Source organism: Oncorhynchus keta, chromosome 29 (assembly GCF_023373465.1).
Source record: "Oncorhynchus keta strain PuntledgeMale-10-30-2019 chromosome 29, Oket_V2, whole genome shotgun sequence".
NCBI lineage: Eukaryota > Metazoa > Chordata > Actinopteri > Salmoniformes > Salmonidae > Oncorhynchus > Oncorhynchus keta.
In genome coordinates, this window is record NC_068449.1 from 12126510 (window position 1) to 12148822 (window position 22313).

The 22313-nt window shown below is 41.7% G+C and overlaps 1 protein-coding gene across 4 annotated transcripts; it reads left to right on the forward strand.

Annotated features, from left to right (window-relative positions):
* The first annotated feature begins 8964 nt into the window (after positions 1-8964).
* Positions 8965-22287, forward strand: LOC118362315 (zinc finger protein 395-like). Of its 4 annotated transcripts, none has more exons than XM_035742550.2 (10): positions 8965-9312; positions 14621-14850; positions 15950-16170; positions 16278-16378; positions 16608-16810; positions 16949-17049; positions 17222-17492; positions 17729-17812; positions 19209-19327; positions 19567-22287. In XM_035742550.2, exons 2-10 carry the CDS (start codon positions 14656-14658, stop codon positions 19676-19678), a joined length of 1407 nt encoding a protein of 468 aa, XP_035598443.1. In that variant the 5' UTR covers positions 8965-9312; positions 14621-14655; the 3' UTR covers positions 19679-22287. The 4 variants fall into 4 exon arrangements, with proteins under 4 accessions (XP_035598443.1, XP_035598439.1, XP_035598442.1 ...); XM_035742546.2 differs by having other exon boundaries at positions 8966-9312; positions 16605-16810; XM_035742549.2 differs by lacking the exon at positions 8965-9312 and adding an exon at positions 10633-13420 and having other exon boundaries at positions 16605-16810.
* Positions 22288-22313: the final 26 nt, after the last annotated feature.

The following is a 22313-nucleotide window of genomic DNA, read 5'->3' on the forward strand; positions in this document are numbered from 1 at the left end:
AACCAACAGGACCCTGAACAGCCCGTGCCATAAGACTGTTAAACAATACAGCGAAATAGCTAATCAAATGCTACCTGCTTCTATCTATCCTGTTGCATTGTCACTTTACCCCTACCTATATGTAGATAGCTACCTCAATTACCTTGCACATCGACTCTGTACTGGTTCTTCCTGTATATAGCCATGTTAATATTACTCTTTATTTTGATTTGTTATACACTGTATATTTATTTGTCGTGTCACTATTTCTATCTATCTATAAATACAGTATCAGTCAAACGTTTTAGAACACCTACTCATTCAATGTTTTTTTTCTTTCTTTTTAATTTTCTACATTGTAGAATAATAGTGAAGACATCAAAACTATTAAATAACACACATGGAATTAAGTAGTAACCAAAAAAGTGTTAAACAAATCTAAATATATTTTATATTTGCGATTCTTCAAAGTATAGCTATAGCGCTTGATAGTTTTTTGACTGCCTTGATGACAGCTTTGAACACTCTTGGCATTCTCTCAACCAGCTTCAACTGGAATGCTTTTCCAACAGTCTTGAAGGAGTTCCCACATATGCTGAGCACTTGTTGGCTGCTTTTCCTTTACACTGCGGTCCAACTAATCCCAAACCATCTCAATTGGGTTGAGGTTGGGTGATTGTGGAGGCCAGATCATCTGATGCAGCACTCCATCACTCTCCTTCAAATAGCCCTTACACAGCCTGGAGGTGTGTTGGGTCATTGTCCTGTTGAAAAACAATGATAGTCCCACTAAGCGCAAACTAGATGGGATGGCGTATCACTGCAGAATGCTGTGGTAGCCATGCTGGTTAAGTGTGCCTTGAATTTTCAATAAATCACTGACAGTGTAACCAGCAAAGCACCACCACACCTCCTCCTCCATGCTTCACGGTGGGAACGACACATGTGGAGATCATCCGTTCACCTACTCTAAGTCTCACAAAGAAATCGGGGTTGGAACCAAACATCTCAAATTTGGACTCATCAGACCAAAGGACACATTTCCACCATTCTAATGTACATTGCTCATATTTCTTGGCCCAAGCAAGTCTCTTCTTATTATTGGTGTCCTTTAGTAGTGGTTTCTTTGCAGCAATTCGACCATGAAGGCCTGATTCATGCAGTCTACTCTGAACAGTTGATGTTGAGATGTGTCTGTTACTTGAACTCTGTGAAGCATTTATCTGGCCTGCAATCTGAGGTGCAGTTGACTTTAATGAACTTATCCTCTGCAGCAGAGGTAACTCTGGGTCTTCCTTTCCTGTGGCGATCCTCATGAGAGCCTGTTTCATCATAGCGCTTGATAGTTTTTCGGCTGCACAGTTCTTGAAATTTTCCGCATTGACTGACCTTCATGTCTTATAGTTTTGATAGACTGTCATTTCTCTTTGCTTATTTGAGCTGTTCTTGCCATAATATGGACTTGGTCTTTTTCCAAATAGGGATATCTTCTGTATACCCCCCCCCCCCTACCTTGTCACAACACAACTGATTGGTTCAAACGCATTAAGAAGGAAAGAAATTCCACAAATTAACTTTTAACAAGGCACACCTGTTAATTGAAATGCATTCCAGGCGACTACCCCATGAAGCTGGTTGAGAGAATGCCAAGAGTGTCATCAAGGAAAAGGGTGGCTACACTTGTTTTGGTTACAACATGATTCCATATGTGTTATTTCCTAGTTTTGATGTCTTTACTATTATTCTATGATGTAGAAAATAGTACCAAAATTAAGAAAAAACCCTCGAATGAGTAGTTGTGTCCAAACTTTTGACTGGTACTGATGTACACTGCCTTTCAAAAGTTTGCAACTCCAGGAGGCTGGCCTTCTAGGCAGAGTTGCAAAGAAAAAGCCATATCTCATACTGGCCAATAAAAATAAAAGATTAAGATGGGCAAAATAACACAGACACTGGACAGAGGAACTCTGCCTTGAAGGCCAGCATCCCGGAGTCGCCTCTTCACTGTTGACGTTGAGACTGGTGTTTTGCGGGCACTATTTAATGAAGCTGCCAGTTGAGGACTTGTGCGTCTGTTTCTCAAACTAGACACTGTAATGTACTTGTCCTCTTGCTCAGTTGTCCACCCACTCCTCTTTCTATTCTGGTTAGGGCCAGTTTGCACTGTTCTGTGAAGAGAGTAGTACACAGCATTGTACGAGATCTTCAGTTTCTTGGCAATTTCTCGCATGGAATAGCCTTCATTTCTCAGAACAAGAATAGACTGATGAGTTTCAGAAGAAAGTTATTTGTTTCTGGCCATTTTGAGCCTGTAATCGAACCCACAAATGCTGATGCTACACATACTCAACTAGTCTAAAGAAGGCCAGTTTTATTGCTTCTTTAATCAGACAACAGTTTTCAGCTGTGCTAACATAATTGCAAAAGGGTTTTCTAATAATCAATTAGCCTTTTAAAATGATAAACTTGTATTAGCTAACACAACGTGCCATTAGAACACAGGAGTGATGGTTGCTGATAATGGGCCTCTGTACACCTATGTAGATATTCCATAAAGAATCAGCCGTTTCCAGCTACAATAGTCATTTACAACATTAACAATGTCTACACTGTGTTTCTGATCAAATTGATGTCATTTTAATGGACGAATTATGTGCTTTTCTTTCCAAAACAAGGACATTTCTAAGTGACCCCAAACTTTTGAACGGTAGTGTATATATACAGTATTTGTATCTTTAACATACATCTCTATTGTGGCAAGTAGAAAAATAAAACAATAAAAACTAACAGAAACTCTCTCTGTATCTCTTTCTGTGTATCTCTCGCTCTCTCTGTATCTCTCTCTCTCGCTCTCTCTGTATCTCTCTCTCTATCTTTCTGTGTATCTCTCTATCTCTCGCTCTCTCTGTATCTCTCTCTCTCGCTCTCTCTGTATCTCTCTCTCTATCTTTCTGTGTATCTCTCTCTCTCTATCTCTCGCTCTCTCTGTATCTCTCTCTCTCGCTCTCTCTGTATCTCTCTCTATCTTTCTGTGTATCTCTCTCTCTCTCTTTCTGTGTATCTCTCTCTCTCTCTATATATATCTCTTTCTGTGTATCTCTCTCTCTCTGTATCTCTCTCTCTCTCTCTCTGTGTATCTCTCACTCTCTCTCTGTATCTCTCTCTCTCTCTCTCTCTCTGTGTGTATATCTGTGTGTATCTCTCTCTCTCTGTATCTCTCTCTCTCTGTATCGCTCTCTCGCTGTATCTCTCTCTTTGCGTGTGTGTGTCTCTTTCTGTCTCTCTCTCTCTCTGATTCTGTATATCTCTCTCTCTGTATCTCTCTCTTTCGGCATCTCTCTCTGTGTGTGCATCTCTCCCTGTGTATCTCTCTCTATATCTCTCTCTCTCTCTCTCTCTGTGCGTATCTCTCCCTTTCTCTCTGTATTTCTGTGTGTGTGTGTCTATCTCTCTCTCTATCTGTATCTTTCTCTGTGGATGTCTCTGTGTGTGTATCGCTTGGTCTTTCTTTTTCTCGGTGTGTGTGTCTTTCGGTCTTTCCCACAAGCGCACACACACACACACACAATCAATGTTGTGTACAACATTCTACAACCTTCTTGTCTCTATTGGGGCAAGTAGATCAAAAGCAAAAACAGAAAGAAAAAAAAATAAATCTGTCAATCACTTGTTCAAAGTATCCATAAAACGTGTTTGTTGTAGGTGATTATTAATTTACAGGTGTGTTTTGACACCTCATAGGTAACTCTCCACTCAAGATGCCTTGCAGATTGCCAACGGGACTCATAGAGCTGTAACCATACTGATAGCAGCATCTCAAATCACCCATGTGCACTCTAGCTTCACCTCTCAATGTGTCTTTGGCTTAAACCTGAGCTGCTAATATGCCCACCCTGTAGCAAAGTGCAACTGTATACCGGTAGGCAGATACAGCAGCTGTAGCCTTGACTTTGGAACAAACATTAGGCTACATTCTATGAATAGTGTGTTGGGCTGGGCTCACAGAGGGTATATCCCCAAGCATTGAGATGACAAAGGCCTTTGCATTATGTCTCAAATAACATTTGATAGTTTAATGCACATAGAAGGGGTTCAGATTTAGTCAATGCCTTAAGTCATTTTTGTATACTTTGAAGGGTTCATGAAAAGTACAGTCAACAACACTGAATATATCTTCTTAATGTAATCTCTCACAATGGCCACTTAGTCTCTATCTGTATTTATGTTTGGTAAGCCCTGACGAGATAGTCAAAGTCCGTTTGTAACTGCAGAATTTATACATTTTTAACATTGTTGGCATTGTTAGTTGTCATGATTAGTATTCATGCCATCTGGCATAGGCCTTTGTATTAAGGGCTGAGGTAAAGTCAGGCCTCTCATTTCTTTGCTGACTAAAAACATGTGAATGACTTCCTGAAATGCTGATATTCACAGTATTACACTAATCTAACGTCATGACCCAGTCTTTAAAAAACATTACTCATTATCACCTGTTGGCATTGAGGTCACTGTCATGACATTCTGAAATTCACTGGGTGCGGTTCCATTATCTGTTGCAATCAGTGGCAAGAGCATTACATGGTGAGAAGGGGATTCTGTCTTGTGACTTGTCAGCAGTGTTTGAAGGAGCAGAGTGAGTGTATGTGTTCGTTTGTGAGTGAGTGAGTGAGTGAGTGAGTGAGTGAGTGAGTGAGTGAGTGAGTGAGTGAACGAACACAAATATAAATTCCATCTGGACACTGTTGACCTAGAGCACACTAAAACGATATATACCCTAACCTAAACATCAGTGCCTCGGGTAACTTCCACAAGGCTGTGAACGATCTGAGAGACAAGGCAAGAAGGGCCTTCTATGCCATCAAAAGGAACATAAAACTTGATATACCAATTAGGACCTGGCTAAAAATACTTGAATCAGTTATAGAACCCATTGACCTTTATGGTTGTGAGGTCTGGGGTCCGCTCACCATCCAAGAATTCACAAAAAGGGACAAAGACCAAATTTAGACTCTACGTGCAGAATTCTGCAAAAATATCCTCAGTGTACAATGTAAAACACCAAATCATGCATGCAGAGCAGAATTAGGCCGATACCCGCTAATGATCAAAACCCAGAAAAGAGCAGTTAAATTCTACAACCACCTAAAAGGAAGCGATTCCCAAACCTTTCATAACAAAGCCATCCCCTACAGAGAGATGAACCTGGAGAAGAGTACCCTAAGCAAGTTGGTCCTGGGGCTCTGTTCACAAATACAAACAGACACCACAGAGCCCCAGGACAGCAGCACAACTAGACCCAACCAAATCATGAGAAAACAAAAAGATCATTCCTGACACATTGGAAAGAATTAACAAACAAACTGAGCAAACTAAAACGCAATTTGGCCCTAAACAGAGAGTACACAGTGACAATACCTGACCACTGTGGGTGACCCAAAATTAATGAAAGCTACGACTATGTACAGACTCAGTGAGCATAGTCTTGCTATTGAGAGAGGCCACAGTAGACAGACCTGGAGCTCAAGAGAAGACAGGCTATGTCCACACTTCCCACAAAATGAGGTGGAAACTGAGCTGCACTTCCTAACCTCCGGCCAAATATACACTACCGTTCAAATGTTTGGGGTCACTTAGAAATGTCCTTGTTTTTGAAAGAAAAGCACATTTTCTGTCCATTAAAACAACATCAAAATGATCATAAATACAGTGTTCACATTGTTAATGTTGTAAATGACTATTGTAGCTGGAAACGGGAAGAGGCGACTCCGGGATGCTGGCCTTCTAGGCAGAGTAGCAAAGAAAAAGCCATATCTCAGACTGGCCAATAAAAATAAAATATTAAGATGGGAAAAATAACTCAAACACTAGATAGAGGGACTCTGCCTAGATGGCCAGCATCCCGGAGTCGCCTCTTCACTGTTGACGTTGAGACTAGTGTTTTGCGGGCACTATTTAATGAAGCTGCCAGTTGAGGACTTGTGATGCGTCTGTTTCTCAAACTAAACACTGTAATGTACTTGTCCTCTTGCTCAGTTGTCCACCCACTCCTCTTTCTATACTGGTTAGAGCCAGTTTGCGCTGTTCTGTGAAGGGAGTAGTACACAGCGTTGTACAAGATCTTCAGTTTCTTGGCAATTTCTCACATGGAATAGCCTTCATTTCTCAGAAAAAGAATAGACTGATGAGTTTCAGGAGAAAGTTCTTTACAGCCATTTTAAGCCTGTAATTGAACCCACAAATGCTGATGCTCCAGATACTCAACTAGTCTAAAGAAGGCCAGTTTTATTGCTTCTTTTATCAGACAAGAGTTTTCAACTATGCTAACATAATTGCAAAAGGGTTTTCTAATAATCAATTAGCCTTTTAAAATGATAAACTTGGATTAGCTAACACAACGTGCCATTGAAACACAGGAGTGATGGTTGCTGATAATGGGCCTCTGTACACCTATGTAGATATTCCATAAAGAATCAGCCATTTCCAGCTACAATAGTCATTTACTTCATTAACAATGTCTACACTGTATTTCTGAGCAATTTCATGTTATTTTAATGTTAAAAATGTTGTTTTTCTTTCAACAACATGGAAATGACCACAGAATTTTGAATGGTAGTGTATTTCACAGACCTTCAAAGAATTCAAAAACAAAATCAATTTTGATCTCCCATATCTATTGGGGGGATATATTACAGTGTGCCATCACAGCAGCAAGATTTGTTTATTTATTTTCCCCTTTGTACTTTAACTATTTGCACATCGTTACAATACGGTATGTAGCCATAAAATTACGTTTGAAATGTGTCTTTAAATTTAGAAACTTTAGTGAGTGTAATGTTTACTGTTAATTTTTTATTCTACTTTTGTCTATTATCTATTTCACTTGCTTTGGCAATGTAAACATATGTTTCCCATGCCAATGAAGACCTTTAATTGAGAGCGGGAGATACAATAACATGAAACTGATTTGCTGCAGGGAATAATAGCCTATGCTTGTATCTGTTTTTTGTGTGTGTTTTTTTACATGTAATGGTGCCCTTATTTTCACAGGATTGAGACGAGGTACGTTAGTTGCCAGTCGGATACATTTATATGCAAGTGTGAAAGCTGAGAAGGGAGCCCATGAACTGAGTAACTAACTATAAACTAACTGTATCTGGGTCAGTGGACCAGAGTGTAGGCCTATTTCGCAACAACATTCTTTAGAGCGCCACTGACTCACCCACCCACCCCCACACACCAAGGACGACGTGTTGTACGCTCTCTACGTGCAGTTTTTCAATGTGTGTGTGTGTGTGTGTGCGCGCGCGTGTGTATATATATGCCTGATCGAACAGACGCTCACCCGCACGTACAGCACGAGCTCCCCATGCAGTAAGAGCTATAAAATGACGAACTACTATCTCTCGAGCCAGACCGTTAGGCTAAAATCGGTATTTTGTAACTGCATGGGGATGTCGTTACATCTCCTCTCGCCAATATTCACGGAATGTGAAAACAAATGAGATTAAAACAGCGTCCCTGGTTCTTCATCTTTATAGCTGCACAATATATATGTGGTTCTCAAACCTATTTTGTTGTAGCCAAAGATTTTCGATTAAATTGACAAGATAGTCAAGTGACCGCTCGCTCTAACAATAGAAATGCATGTCTTCAAAAATGGAAGGCAAACGAGAGGAGGCGATATCAGGAGGGACCATTCTGTTGAGAGGGCAGATAGGTGTTTAAACAGCAGGCACAACAAAGTCATGATTCTCACAATTGCGGGAATGCCACGTGCCTCCACTTATATCAGTAGCCTAAATGTGTAATATGAAGAAACTTGTATTAGATCAAATAAGACACACCTATCTCTACACTTTCTCATAGACATCCATACAAAAGGGGCTTATCTCACACACAGATTTTGCGGAGAGTAACTCCTCTTGCTTTGCCTCTTCCTCTCTGTTGTAGCCTTCAACTAGCTCACTCGATTCAAATCCAATTTTATTGGTCACCTACACATGGTTAGCAGATGTTAATGTGAGTGTATCGAAATGCTTGTCATTCACCTAGGGCTGATGATTGGTTGGCAAGTTGAATCAGGTGTGCAAGTTCTGGAAGAGATAACATACAGGAAATGGCTTTGGGTCCCTGAGGAGAGGTTTAAGAAACCACTGATCTATTTTATGTACACCAGTGGTTCTCAAGCATCTCCTTGGGGACCCTCAGCCGTTCCATGTATTTGACCTATTCTATTCTAGAGCTAGCACACCTGATTCAACTTGTCAACTAATCATCAAGCCCTTAATGAAATGAACCAGGTGAAATGTAACGGGTCCCTGAGGAAATGTTTGAGAACCACTGATGTAAACTGCTGTATAGGGGACACCATGCCCACACAAGCCATCCACATACCTGTTGTTTTTCACCTCAAGAAAAGGAGAGCCAACACCTTATAATTAGTGTAAACAAAGGCAGTGTGGATTGCATAGGCTACTGTGTAAGTCACACAGCGAATCTCATCTGACTGGTTTAGTCAAACGCTGATTAATTGTGAGATTAGAATGGAGCTGTGACATTACAGTAGCAATATTGTTAATGTTGCAGATGGGTATGAAATGGCAAAAATAGGCCTAATAGAAATAACAGTATATAACATTTATTATAATAATTAATTTAGAACTTCACCAAATTCCCTATCGTAGCCTATCACAAACTTGCACTGAAGCAATGTGACAAAGTTCTAAACTTGCACTGAAATGATGAGCAACGTTGCAACTTTCAATGTAGCTGTTTGCTTTCTGCAGCATGCATACAACAATGTAACCTAGTTGAGTTACTGTACGTCCATTGTGAGCTCCACTCAAACAAGCCCAAATCCAGGCTACTGTAAACAAGTGAACATTGTGGGGCGTGTGTCTAGAAAAACAGGGTTTGACCAATGAACGCTGACATCCTTACCACATGGTTATCTTGTTTACTACAAGACCTGAAAACCCGCTGAAAACAGATTAAAGAAAACCCGGACGTGTATTTCATTCCTTTTTAACAAAACTCGAAACCTACAGCTATATTTTCACGCTAAAACTGTTTAACTGCCACTGATGTATCTATTCAGTTGAGTCAAATATGTAAAGTAGACGGTTATTTACGTCCGAGTACGGTGTATGTATGGTATTTACTTGATAATGTTTTCGCAGAAGAAAAGCTCCATTCCAATCCTGCCCCTTAATCCATACCGGGTTTGGATATAACCAGCATTACAACCCTTTTTCAGGCAGGGAAAACAGCATTTCAAGTTACAGCCGGTTAAAGCGAGCTTTAAGGAAGCTGGTGTGTTGAATATTGGCAGAGGTAAGTGCACTGTACCCATTGAAACTTTGGGAGGGTTTTCTCAAGGAAATGTGCTGTTTGGGATGCATGCTTTTCAACATGTTAGTAGATTCCTTATGCAGTATATAAGGTTTGGATTTTAAGTGCATATTTGTATTGTAAACATGAAGGGGGGAAAAACATGTTCTTATCGCTGCAAAACGCATTGAGGCTACGTTTTATATGACCATGTTTATCAACTGTGAAGTTGCAAATAATATTAGGACCCAGTCAATGCAGACGCTTGTTATTTGTGGGCTATCAGTAATTGTTCAATGAAGCAATCAATGCCTTATTACATTTTTATTACAAAGCATGAGCTGCAGAATATAGGCTGTAAACGTGATGTTTTGCATCCTAAAATATCTTGTGTGCATAGATCCTTTGTGACAACCTTATATAACTAATTTAGTTTAAAACAACATCCAACTATCCTATTACTGGGAAACCAGTAAACATAAGAAACAAAATTATAAAATCAAAACGAATTAAAAATGAATTATGCATTACACTAAATCATCTACATTAAGTGTCGTAGTGATAATTTTACTGCAATGATGGTGTTTTCATGGTCTATTTTTGGTAAGAGAAATTGACAGTTTTAGTGCGGGCATGCGTGGTTATACTACTTTCTACCGATAAGGGGGTGGACAGCTATGTCATAGACCCTCAAGTTCTAGAATGTTCTGAGAATGGCAGCTATTTTGGTCAGGGAGAAATCCAAACCAGTCTTCGAGTACCACAGTGAGTCATTATACCCATAACCTAGTGGTCAAACAGGGATATGGTTCCAATCGTTTTCCCACCATTCATATTTCCCATAGTGGATTTTAGAAACACTTAACAAGGGCTGTGTTTTGTGTAGAATTACCCTTGCGTGATGTTTTGATAACCGTGTAAATCTCTAGGACTATGTGATTTTTGATCAATATTTACCCCCCGAATGTTCGCTAAATGTAGTAATAGATACATTGCCTACATTTCTTTAAATGGACAATTCTGTGAACAGTCTTGTGCAAGTTTTAAATAGACACAATACTTGTTAGCTAAGGTGTCAGCTAGAGATGAGGTGCAGGAGCTTGCAGGGATTTGTAGTTTTGCATTATGTCTATTTTGACCTAATTAGCATTTTTGAATCTGAGTAGATTCAGTCAAATATTTGTCACCTTGTCCGAGAGAGATTTACATGGTTATCAAAACAGCACGTCATGGTGAGCCTATACGAAATACAGTCCTTATTTTATGTGTTTCTAAAATCTCCTATGGGAAAAAATTATGGTGGGAAAATGATTAGAACCACTTCCCTGTTTGACCACCAGGTTTTATGGGTATTATGACACCAATGTGGTGCTATATAGGAAGGAATGGCAGAAGAGGCATAGGTGATGCATTTCTTGCTTTTACTTTTGGAGGAGAATAAAAGGCATGCGTGTACAATACAGTGCATTCGGAAGTATTCAGACCCCTTAACTTTTTCCACATTTTGTTACGTTACAGCCTTATTCTAAAATAACTTTTTATTTATTTTAATCCATCTACACACAATACCCTGTAATGACAAACCCAAAATAGGTATTTAGAAATGTCAACAACAAAACAATACGTCTTATTTACATAAGTATTCAGACCCTTTGTTATGAGACTCAAAATTGAGCTCATGTGCATCCTGTTTCCATTGGTCATCCACGATGTTTCTACAACTTCATTGGAGTCCACCTGTGGTAAATTCAATTGATTGGACATGATTTGGAAAGGCACACGTGTGTCTATATAAGGTCCCACAGTTGACAGTGCATGTCAGAGAAAAACCAAGCCATGAGGTTGAAGAAATTGCCCGTAGAGCTCCGAGACAGGATTATGTTGAGGCACAGATCTGGGGAACGGTACCCAAAAAAATTCTGCAGGATTGAAGGTCCCCAAGAACACAGCGGCCTCCATCAGTCTTAAATGGAGGAAGTTTGAACCACCAAGCCTCTTCCTAGAGCTGGCCAAACTGAGCAATCGGGGGAGAAAGGCCTTTGTCAGAGTGGTGACAAGGAACCCAATTGTCACTCTGACAGAGCTTCAGAGTTCCTCTGGAGATGGAGAACCTTCGAGAAGGACAAGCATCTCTGCAGCACTCCACCAATCAGGTCTTTATGGTAGAGTGGCCAGACGGAAGCCATTCCTCAGTAAAAGGCACATGACAGCCCGCTTAGAGTTTGCCAAACGGCACCTAAACAAGATTCTCTGGTCTGATGAAACCAAGCGTGAACTCTTTGGCCTGAATGCCAAGCTTCACATCTGGAGGAAAACTGGCACCATCCCAACGGTGAAGCATGGTGGTATCAGCATCGTGCTGTGGGGATGTTTTTCAGAGGCAGCGACTGGGAGATTAGTCGGATCGAAGAAAAGGTGAACAGAGCAAAGTATGGACATATTTGACAAACCTGCTCCAGAGTACTCAGGACCTCAGACTGGTGCGAAGGTTCACCTTCCAACAGGACAATGACCCTAAGCACACAGCCAAGACAACGCAGGAGTGGCTTTGGCACAAATCTCTGAATGTTCTTGAGTAGTCCAGCCCGAACTTGAACCCGATCAAACATCTGCAGAGACCTGTAAATCGTTGTGGAGCGATCCAGTTGCAGAGGGAGGTGTTTAGTCCCAGAGTCCTTAGCTTAGTGATGAGCTTTGTGGGCAGGATGGTGTTACACTAAGCTGTAGTCTATGAACAGCATTCTCACATAGGTGTTCCTTTTGTCCAGGTGGGAAATGGCGGTATGGAGTGCGATTGAGGTTTGCATCATCTGTTGGGGTGGTATGTGAGTCTAGGGTTTCTGGGATGATGATGTTGATGTGAGCCAAGACCAGCCTTTTTAAAGCACTTCATAGCTACAGATGTGAGTGCTACTGGGTAGTAGTCATTTAGGAAGGTTACCTTCCCTTTCTTGGGCACAGGGACTATGGTGGTCTGCTTGAAACGTGTGGGTATTACAGACTCTGCCGGGGAGAGGTTGAAAATGTCAGTGAAGACACTTGCCAGTTGGTCCGCGCATGCTTTGAGTAAACATCCTGATAATCCGTCTGGCCCCACATTGTGAATGTTGACCTGTTTAAAGGTCTTGCTCACATCGGCTACGGAGAGTGTGATCACACAGTCACCCAGAACAGCTTTTGCTCTCATGCATGCTTCAGTGTTGCTTACCTCAACATGAGCATTATGCATTTAGCCCATCTGGTAGGCTCGAGGCTGGGTTTCTCTTTGTAGTCTGTAATAGTTTGCAAGCCCTACCATATCCGTCAGAGCCGGTGTAGTACGATTCAATCTTAGTCCTGTATTGACGCTTTTCCTGTTTGATGGTTCATCTGAATTGCATTCAGTTGTGAAACTGACAAGGTATCCCCTTTCCCCTCATAAGACGTGTTATTTTCCCCTGTATTCCTGGTATAGAGTTACAGTGCCACCTGTGGCTGGTGACTATTGTATGCCTCTACGTACAGCAGCGAGCTACTGTTACAGAGGGCTAATGTTGTGAAATCAAAGGAAATTCTGTTACCATCAGGTTGGTTCATCATTACACCAGTGAGTCAAACATTACTGGAATCAAGGAGGGGATGGAGAGAACCTTACCTCCCCCTTCTCTCTTTCATACTCAGCCTTTGGCTTCTCTGGTGGCATTGTTGTTGATTATACACACATACTTCTTCCCTTCTCTCTTTGATGTGTTTTTAATCGGTATTCCAGGATATGATGGACCGTGAATACTCAACAGAGCAAATCTGGTCCACCCTAAATCTTTCCCAACTGTAAATTGTTCTTCTATATTTTCTAGAAGGGGTGACTCACTGTGTCTTGCTCTCTGGTTTCCAGAATTGCATCAGTTATCGTGATGACGTCCATATACTGATGCCCATCAGCATGTTTCTATTGACGACGTGAGAACGGCAGGGGGATTGATGCTAGAATGAGTTCATGGGATTAGAGGTCAAATCACTTTGCAGGAGAAGAGTTCATTCATTATTGGGAGAATGTTTTTGGAGAATCCCACACCTCAAATTATTGGAGACTATTATTGAAGCCCTGCCTCTATCGCATTTCCTGTGCAGGGTAAATACAAAGCATTTTGTCATAATCGTTTCTTTTTGAACATGTAACTTGGAACAACTTTAACAAATGAAGAGTCATTAGTAGGGCACTCTTGGAATCAATATATTTCTGGTTTGAAGATTCTATTCACAGGCTACTGTTGTGTAATGGTAATAGTATCTTAAGGTAGGCCTACACATTCCATTGGGATGTTGAATGTCAGCTAACTTTAGCTCTGTGTGTAGGAGGTTTTACCAGCAATGAGCTCTCTGTAAAGGTCAAGGCAAACCTTGTGGCTCAGGTGGTAGAGCATGGCCCTCAGGTGGTAGAGCATGGCCCTCAGGTGGTAGAGCATGGCGCTTGCAATGCCAGGGTTGTGGGTTTGATTCCCACAGGGGACAAGTGTGAATAAGTTCAAATGTATGCACTCACTACTGTAAGTTGCTCTGGATAAGAGCATCTGGTAAAATGTCTCAAGTGTCCGAAATAGAGAAGGACTCCAAAATAGGTCATGGGTAAATATTTGTGTTGTAACTCTATCTGCAGAAGCCAGCTGATCCCAAGCCACCACACACTATAGTATATAGTTGGATGGTGTAGAAAGAAGTCACCTCCTACCCACTGATTTGGTGTCAGATGTGTTTTTATCTAATAGTCAAGGATAGGGTTGGGGGATATGGTCATCTGATGCAATTTCAGCCAAGAGTGTTTAGGTGGGGAGGGGGTAGATTTTGATCTAAGACAGGTGTTCGTTCAAGTGCTGATGAAGACCAATTATGTAATTGATTAGCTTTCAGGAGTGCCCTCCCCACACTCTTAATCAATCCATCAACATTCATGGCAGAATGGCTGGGATGTCATCCACATATGCATCTGTATGGATATGACTCTGTCAATAAAGTTAACTTTATAGAGCTTCAAAACATGAAATACAATCGTAAAGTGAGCACACAGATTTTTTTTTTCTGTAATGTGTTGAAAGCAGATGGTCAATTTCTCAATCCTCATTGCCCCTGCAATTGCATTTGACTGTAAAAGAGATTAAGTGTAACATGCGCACTTCTAAGATCTTTTAAAATGGATACCAATGACAACCAGAGTGCATTTCTCAGAATGCAACACAGCATGATTTCTGAGTCAGGATCAGTACTCTCCTACAGTACAGTAACTAAACCCAAACTCTACTCCTGTTTCGTCTGTCTCTGTCTGTGTTCCCAATAGATCTTCTGAGTCTACAGACAGTGTTACTGCCAACCATGTTACCTAAGAGTCGCCTGGGGAAGCGTTCCCCATTAGGGGCATTGGTGTGTACCTCCTGCCCCTCCATGGAGAGCACACTGGAGACAGGGGGTCATGGGGACCCCGAGGGGGGTGTGGGGGGCCCAACCATGGGATCACCAGGGCCCCAGCATCTCAGCAGGTTCAACAACAAACTACTTCCAGGACAGAAGGTGAGGGAGACATTCTTATGTTACATGTCATGCTTGAGAGAACACCGACAATCTGTCTGTCACTCTCTAATTCAAATTCAGATTGTTTTAATGAATATTCTCTTTCCTCAAAGTATCGCTGTCTGTCTTTTTATATCTGTCTCTCTTACGCGCCCCCTATCTTTGCACTAACCCTGACTTGTTCTTTTTGACTTGTCATTGTACATCTCTCTCTCTCTCTCTCAATCGTTGTACATCTCTATCACACTCTCTCTCGCTCTTTCTTGCTCTCTCTCAATTCAAAGGGGCTTTATTGGCATGGGAAATATGTTTACATTGCCAAAGCAAGTAAAATAAACAAAAGTGAGAGGATCATTTAACAACGTCAACAAAAAACTATTAGAAATGAACAGTAAACATTGATTGCCGTCTTCTCATGGCAACGGGCCACAAATCTTGCTGCTATGATTGCACATTGTGGTATTTTGCCAAACAGATATGGGAGCTTATCAATGTTGGATTTTGTGGACACTATACAAATCATTCCTACTGAATATGTGGTGTACTTAACTGCAGTATAGTATTATGACTGTTCATGGGAGCATTGTTATTATGGACATGTGTTGACTGTGACCTTTACCCAGAGTCGGTACATTATTAATGTGACACTGCCTCATGTTGAGTTGGGTATATCACTCCTGTTTTCTACCATTTCTACATGGCTGTACACCTTTATTTTGGAGTTTGCAAGTAAAGACAATGAACCTTGAAATGCTTGTGGATATTCCTTGTCAAGTTCTCAAATTCTTTGTGGGTCTGTGTGATCTGAGGGAAATCTGTGTCTGTGGTCATAGGAAGTGCAGCTCAGTTTCCACCAATTTTGTTGACAATGGGCACATCCTGTCTTCTCTTGAGAGCCAGGTCTGCCTATAACGACCACTCAATAGCCAGGCTATGCTCGCTGAGTCTGTACGTAGTCAAGGATTTTGGGTCAGGTATTCTGCCACTGTGTACTCCTCTGTTTAGGACTCTCTCGGTCTCTCTCCCTCCATCCATATCACTCCCTCCTATTTCCTCCCTCAATTACACTTCTGTCGCTAACCTCTCCCTCTCTCTTTAGGTGTATGTGTTGTGTGGAGGGCGTGAGTGCACAGGGATAGTGGAGCAACACAACCATGTGGATAATGAGGTGGCCGTCCTACTGCCTGTCCTGGGACAGCATGTCCTGAGGAAACTAGAGGACGTATGGACCTGCCCCACCGTACCGCCTCCACCTTCTACTACGACACAAGGCACAGGCAGACCACACCAAATGTCCTCCTGCATCGACGTGCCCAGGAGGTTAGTGTAGTGTGGATGTCATTTGTGTGTTAACTGGAGCAGGGTATGCATTTCCCTGTCATTGTGTGTGTCTCTCTCTCTATACCTTATCGTTCTCCCTGCTACAGGAGTGCGGAGACTATGGATGAGATGATGGCAGCCCTAGTTCTGACCAGCCTGTCCTGCAACCCTCTGGTCCCGAGCCCTCCTCAGAGAGACACAGTCACAGGTAATTCATTGACAGAATAATTGATTGAGTGATAAGCTCTTGGTTATATTTTTTTCTCTCCCAGTTTTTGTCAATCATTGCAGCACTAGTAAGGTGTGTGTGTCTCAGTTGGTAGAGCATATTGTTTACAACGCCACGATTGTAGGTTCAATTCCCATAGGGGTCCAGTACGAATATGTATGCACTGTAAGTTACTTCTGGATAAGTTAATAATGTGTGTGTACAGCAGGTTCTGCTGGTATGGAGTGTGGAGGCGGGGAACTCTCAGACAGTGGAAGTAGTGGCTACTGGAGCTGTGACCATGGCTACGGAAGCCCGGCTCCCTCTCCACCAATCACAGAAATAGAGGATCACAGCCTGTCCATGCCCCCTGATGAGGGATTGGACATGGAGCAGGTGCTGTTTGACGAGCCAGCACCACGGAAACGCAGGGTGAGTTGGGTAGTCACGGGGACAGACTTGCTAAAATTGACCAATGTGCTTGCCAGTAAATTCTGTCACATATCAGCTACTTGTTCTTGATTTAATGTTCCATCAGCCTTGCTTACCTGTGAACTTGTTTCCTCTCAGAACTCAGTGAAGTTGGCCTACAGGTGTCTGTGGCCAAACTGTGGGAAGATTCTGAAGTCTGTCGTTGGGATTAAACGTCACATCCGTACCCTGCACCTGGGGTAAGTGTCTAGGGATGAGACTTATCTTTGGTGCAAAAATGGTGGCCGTTGACATTATAAAGTCTTAACTTTTATTATCAGATGATGTGACAGCGCTTCTACTAGCAGTAATAGTGGCACAAGAAAACAACTGTTGCATTAATCTATGTACTGTATATCCACGTGTTTTCAGCCAAGTCAGTGAGCATGAGCGTTGCTCCTGCAGCGAGGAGGACTTCTACTACACAGAGATCCATCAGCGGGAGGCGCGGCCTCTCACCCGACCTCTAGGGGTCTCCACCCCCAGCACCCCATGGCCGGCCTCCACCTCCAGCCCCTCTCCCGCTGGCGTAGGACCAGGAGCTGGAGGAGACTCTCCCACAGAAGTGAGCCCCCAGCTCAGCCAGTCTGCCCCCTCCACCCCAGACTTCTTCTGGCAGGTCCACTCTGAGCACTCCTACCAGGTTAGCACTAGGACAACTGCCCTCCCTGCTATTCATGTCTATGTTATCTCTGTTCTGCACACCGGGAATGAAAAGTGGAAAACAAATGTGTTTCTTGAGTTAAATATATAACAAGCATGCTATGAGCATCTATTGCAAACTCTGTTTTTGTATGTGGTTATATAGCCTATTGTTTCATATTTCGCAATCAATGATCCTAACTGATCGCAATCATTGATCACTTTATTTATCTCTAGGTTCCAGTCCAGGTGGTGGCTCCACCTGTCTCGGTCTCCTCCTGCCATTGTACCACACCTACCTCAACCCTCCACCCAAGACAGGTAAACTTGCCTGAAGCACTGGGTGGGTAGAGTTTGCACTTTAGGACTGAAGGAATGGTCTCAAATGTGCAAACCCCGCCGATCCCACACCCCTGCTGAGCTAAATCAAATGCGCCTAGAGAAAAGTGTTGGTAAAGGAGCTGGACAACACCAATGAAATGACAATCAACACAACCCTGACTCCTGGGGCTCTTGGACTCAACCGTCACTGCAGAATCCAATAGGAGAATCTCAAGGGAAATTCCCTGTAGATAATTGATTTATAAACACTCAGTTAAGAATCTACTGTACAACTGCTGTTCATGCTCTATATATATGCTATTTTCGCTGGTAGAATTAAACATATTTTTGCCCTTTAAACACAGAATTGTCCATATATCCTAGCGTTTTGAATTCATCACATATTTGCTTTTAAAAGTGGAATATTTGCAGAAACATTTCCCATACAGTATGTGTTTGGAGAATTGAATTCAGTCCATCAGGGAAAAATAGCATTTGTTTTTTAGGATAGATTTAGTGCCCTGTCTCCAGAGCTGCTCTATACTGCCAATAGTGTCATGGATATTTACCAGCTAATCCCCTGTTGATTTGATCATATTTTCTTTCCATCGCTGAACTGGCTGCCTTTGCCTCCACTGGCCCATAGTTTCTCGTTAGCTGGTGCTACAACACTGCCACCTATCGATATGTAGTAGAAACTGCTGGTAATTTATTTGTAACAACACGTGGACACTGGCGTGATCAAGCCACTGCAGTAGTCTGCAGCGGTACACACAAAGAGAAATCAACGCTGATGCCGTTTCAGCAGTTAACATGCATCGTTCAGTTTACTGTAATCTAAATACGCATTGCATGAATGCTAAAATAGTGGATGAAGACTTTCCTTACTTTCACCAGTGTTGTTTTGCTGGACCTTGCAGTATTGTGAGAGATGGCAACATCAAATGCAATATGTTGTAATTTATTTTATTAGTGTACTTGTCAGCAACCATGCATAACAAATGCATTGAACCAGATTGATCTACACCGCTCAGGTCCCATCTGTAGTATTATTGATATTTACAGATTTTAAAAATATTTTCCTTTAGGGTTGTAGATTTCTCAGCACAACATATGTTCAATTCAGTTGTGGGTTATTTGTATAAAATTAGACAGATTAGTTAGTTTTTGGTAATTGGTTAGACTACTGAGTTTACACTTATTTATAGTGGCTGTCCTTGTCTCCTCTCATCTGCAGTTCCTTTCCCTTCAGTGGAGGTAAAGGATAGATGTGGAAAAGTAGCCTTTTGAAAGGACATTATGCTCTTCATCACCCATAACAAAGGCAGTCATAATGTGTATGTTCTGTTGTTTTTCTATGCACTGCTTCTCACCTGTTTCCCCCTCTGTCCACCAGGGTGCATCGTTCCGTGTGAGGTCAGTCAGTGTGGGAGAACAGTGGCTGCAGCAGCAGAGTTCCCCCATCAGACCACACCCTGTCAGCACCTCTCCCCAACGCAGCCACTGGTCCGCAAGGTGAGATATTTATACTATTACTAATGTATCACTATTGATAACATTTTAATGCCTCATATCTGCCTCAGTCAATCTGAGTCTACAGTCATTTCCCTTCTCGCCGATCTGATTTTTCTGTCTTTTCCTCACTCTTATCTATGCATCTCCTAACTTATGACTCTCTCTCCATTTCTGTTCATTACATTTACTGTAAATTGACTTCCCCTCCCCCTCTTTCCCTCCCTCTTTTCTCTCTATAGGAGAATCCGTGGCGAGGCGAAGAAGTGCCGTAAGGTGTACGGCATTGAGCACCGGGACCAGTGGTGCACCGCCTGTCGCTGGAAGAAAGCCTGCCAGCGCTTCCTCGACTGAACCCCTCACAGAAGAGGGGGATGAAGAGCGAGAGAAAGAAAGACTGAGCTGTCACCTCTTCGAGTGAAGACTGAGGAAAGATCTGGGGGGTCAACCAGTGGAGCACCATGTACGTTGATGTTTATTTCTTTCTTTAAAAAAAAAAAACGTTTTTGTACTTTTTACCACTTTACTAAAAGTTTTATGTATTTTGTTCATGTCTTTGACAACTTCGGGTTCTTGTGTGTTGGTGCTCATGGTGAACTCTGCGTGGGGCAGGCAGCTAAATGACCTATGACTGGTAAGCTATGACCTTTACCAGAAGCATAGTTTTGCTTCTCAATTCCCCTGTCTTCCTGCCCAGGGAGGGGCTATAAAGGAAGTGGAACGTGTGATCCTCTCTTCCAAATCTTTGGCTATAACTTATAAACAGCAGCTCTTCTATACCCAGCAGCTATATAGGGGATGTCTATAGATCTATGACATCATGCCATCCATAACTTGGCTTGGAAACATGGCTTTTGCTGCCTGTTGCTAATTGTGGGCCTGAGCCAGACAGGAGCTGAGCAGAACATCTGATCTGTAAATTAACCTAACTTCCAAACGCCTGGGCAAGAACAGATCCGTATGATACAAAGGTTAACCGATCTATCAGGCTTTGGCTTCCTGTCTGTGCATGCAGTGGAGAATGATGACAAGGAGAAGAACGTAAAGTGATACTAGGAGGGAGCTAGCCCTATGTGACAGAGGTGAAGCCTCACTAAATACTTAGGTCCTGTAAATAGCATGCTTGTTACCATGTCAGAGAAGAGAATTGCAGTCAACTTGCTCATTTATTTGTTAAAAAGTATTGAGTTTCATTTATACCAGCTCTTGTCAATTGCATATAGTGCACGGATTGGTTGAGAGAATCCCCCTTGACCTATAGGATTCCATCTGCTCATGATCTACCAAGCGTCGGTAACCAGGAAGTTGTGTCCTAAACATTGAGAATGGGTTGGAGGAGGAGTAAAATGCAGATTTGGGAGTCATTAGCCCAACCTGTCTGTCATAAGCCATTTATTCCTGCAAATGTGTATGTAGCTTTTTTTGTAATGTATTTGGCTTTTTTAAGGGAACAAAAACATGTTTTTTGGTGATGTTGAATATGTTAATTTGTATTGTGTTTTGTTATATTATCCAGAAATGTTGTCTATATTTTGCAACTTGTCGTTTTTCTAAGGTGTGTTAAATACAATGTTCCGCCAAGAATTACCATGTTGTGGGATATAGGAATGAATTCACATACTTTAGACCAATCAGATGTCATACACATTGATTTTCACTTCTCTGAGCATGATGTAACCAACTGTTAAAGTTAAGGACCCAGTATCTCATCCTTCTTGTTAGCAGCTACGGTAGCTATCCTTTCTGGTATGCCTTAAAGTCTTCTTAGTTACACCAGAAATAGTCTGTAATATAGCCTCGTAACAGGCTTTGGTTATGCTAACGGATATCATTTCAGAGCACTAGTCTATAATTAAAGAGACACTATGACAGAATAGGACATGAAAGTATTGGTTCCCTTTAAAACATGGAGGTCATTGGCAGCTTTGGTCTCTTACTCACATCGTTGTAATAAAATGAGCCATTTGTATAAATGATTCCTGACAAAATATAATCTCCATACATTTGCCATATGCTTGGATATCCCACACTCCAGTACCAGCCTCAGTACTGCTGAAACACTAACTGAATTATGTTATCGAGGTTCCAGGTTTGATGTGGAATGTGCCACGTGGTGCCAATAATAAGAACTAAAATATGGTGCCAAGATTGAGTCTGAAACATTTACATGGCTAAGGGTTTATCTAGAATGATATGCTGCATTGTGGCCCTAAACCCTTGTCACTCTGCCACTTATTGTAAATTAACTTGCATAAACAGATGTTTCATATGTTAACCCAAAATGCTTGTTTATTGAAACTCATGTTTCCTTGCAGTAAGCCAATGTATCCACAGAAGCAAAAAAGTGTTATATATTGTGTTACGTATAGTTAACTGCCAAAATAATGGAAATACTTGAGTAAATGAGGGATACAAGGTATATTGAAATCAGATGCTTCCACAAAGTTGTCGTTCCTGAGTTAAACAATTAACATCCCATCATGCTTAGGGTCATGTATAAAATGCCCAGTTGTCCATTGTTTTGGCTAGAAGAAGAGATCTCAGTGACTTTGAAAGAGGGGTCTTAAAGGTGCATAGAGGGTTTAAAGAGCGTGTCAGTCATCAGATTTGAACCCAATTTAATAATTATGGGAGATTCTGGAGCATCGCCTAAGACAGCGTTTTCCACTACCGTCAACAAAATACCAAATGATGGAATGGTGCCGCATCCCTCCGAGTTCCAGACACATGTAAAATCTATGTCAAGGTGTATTGACGCTGTTCTGGCGGCTTGTGGTGGCCCAACACCCTAAAACACTGGTGTTTCCTTTATTTTGGCAGTTATCTGTATGTACTGTACCTGGAGAAAGAAATGACCTCTGAATAAAGTAATTTTTTTATTATGATGCACTATTTTTATATGGAATCTGGAATGTTTTGGTCCTTTTGATGTTGAAATATGCTTGATAAAGATTAACCCTGTCTCTAGTAGTCTTTTATTCTCCTTTTT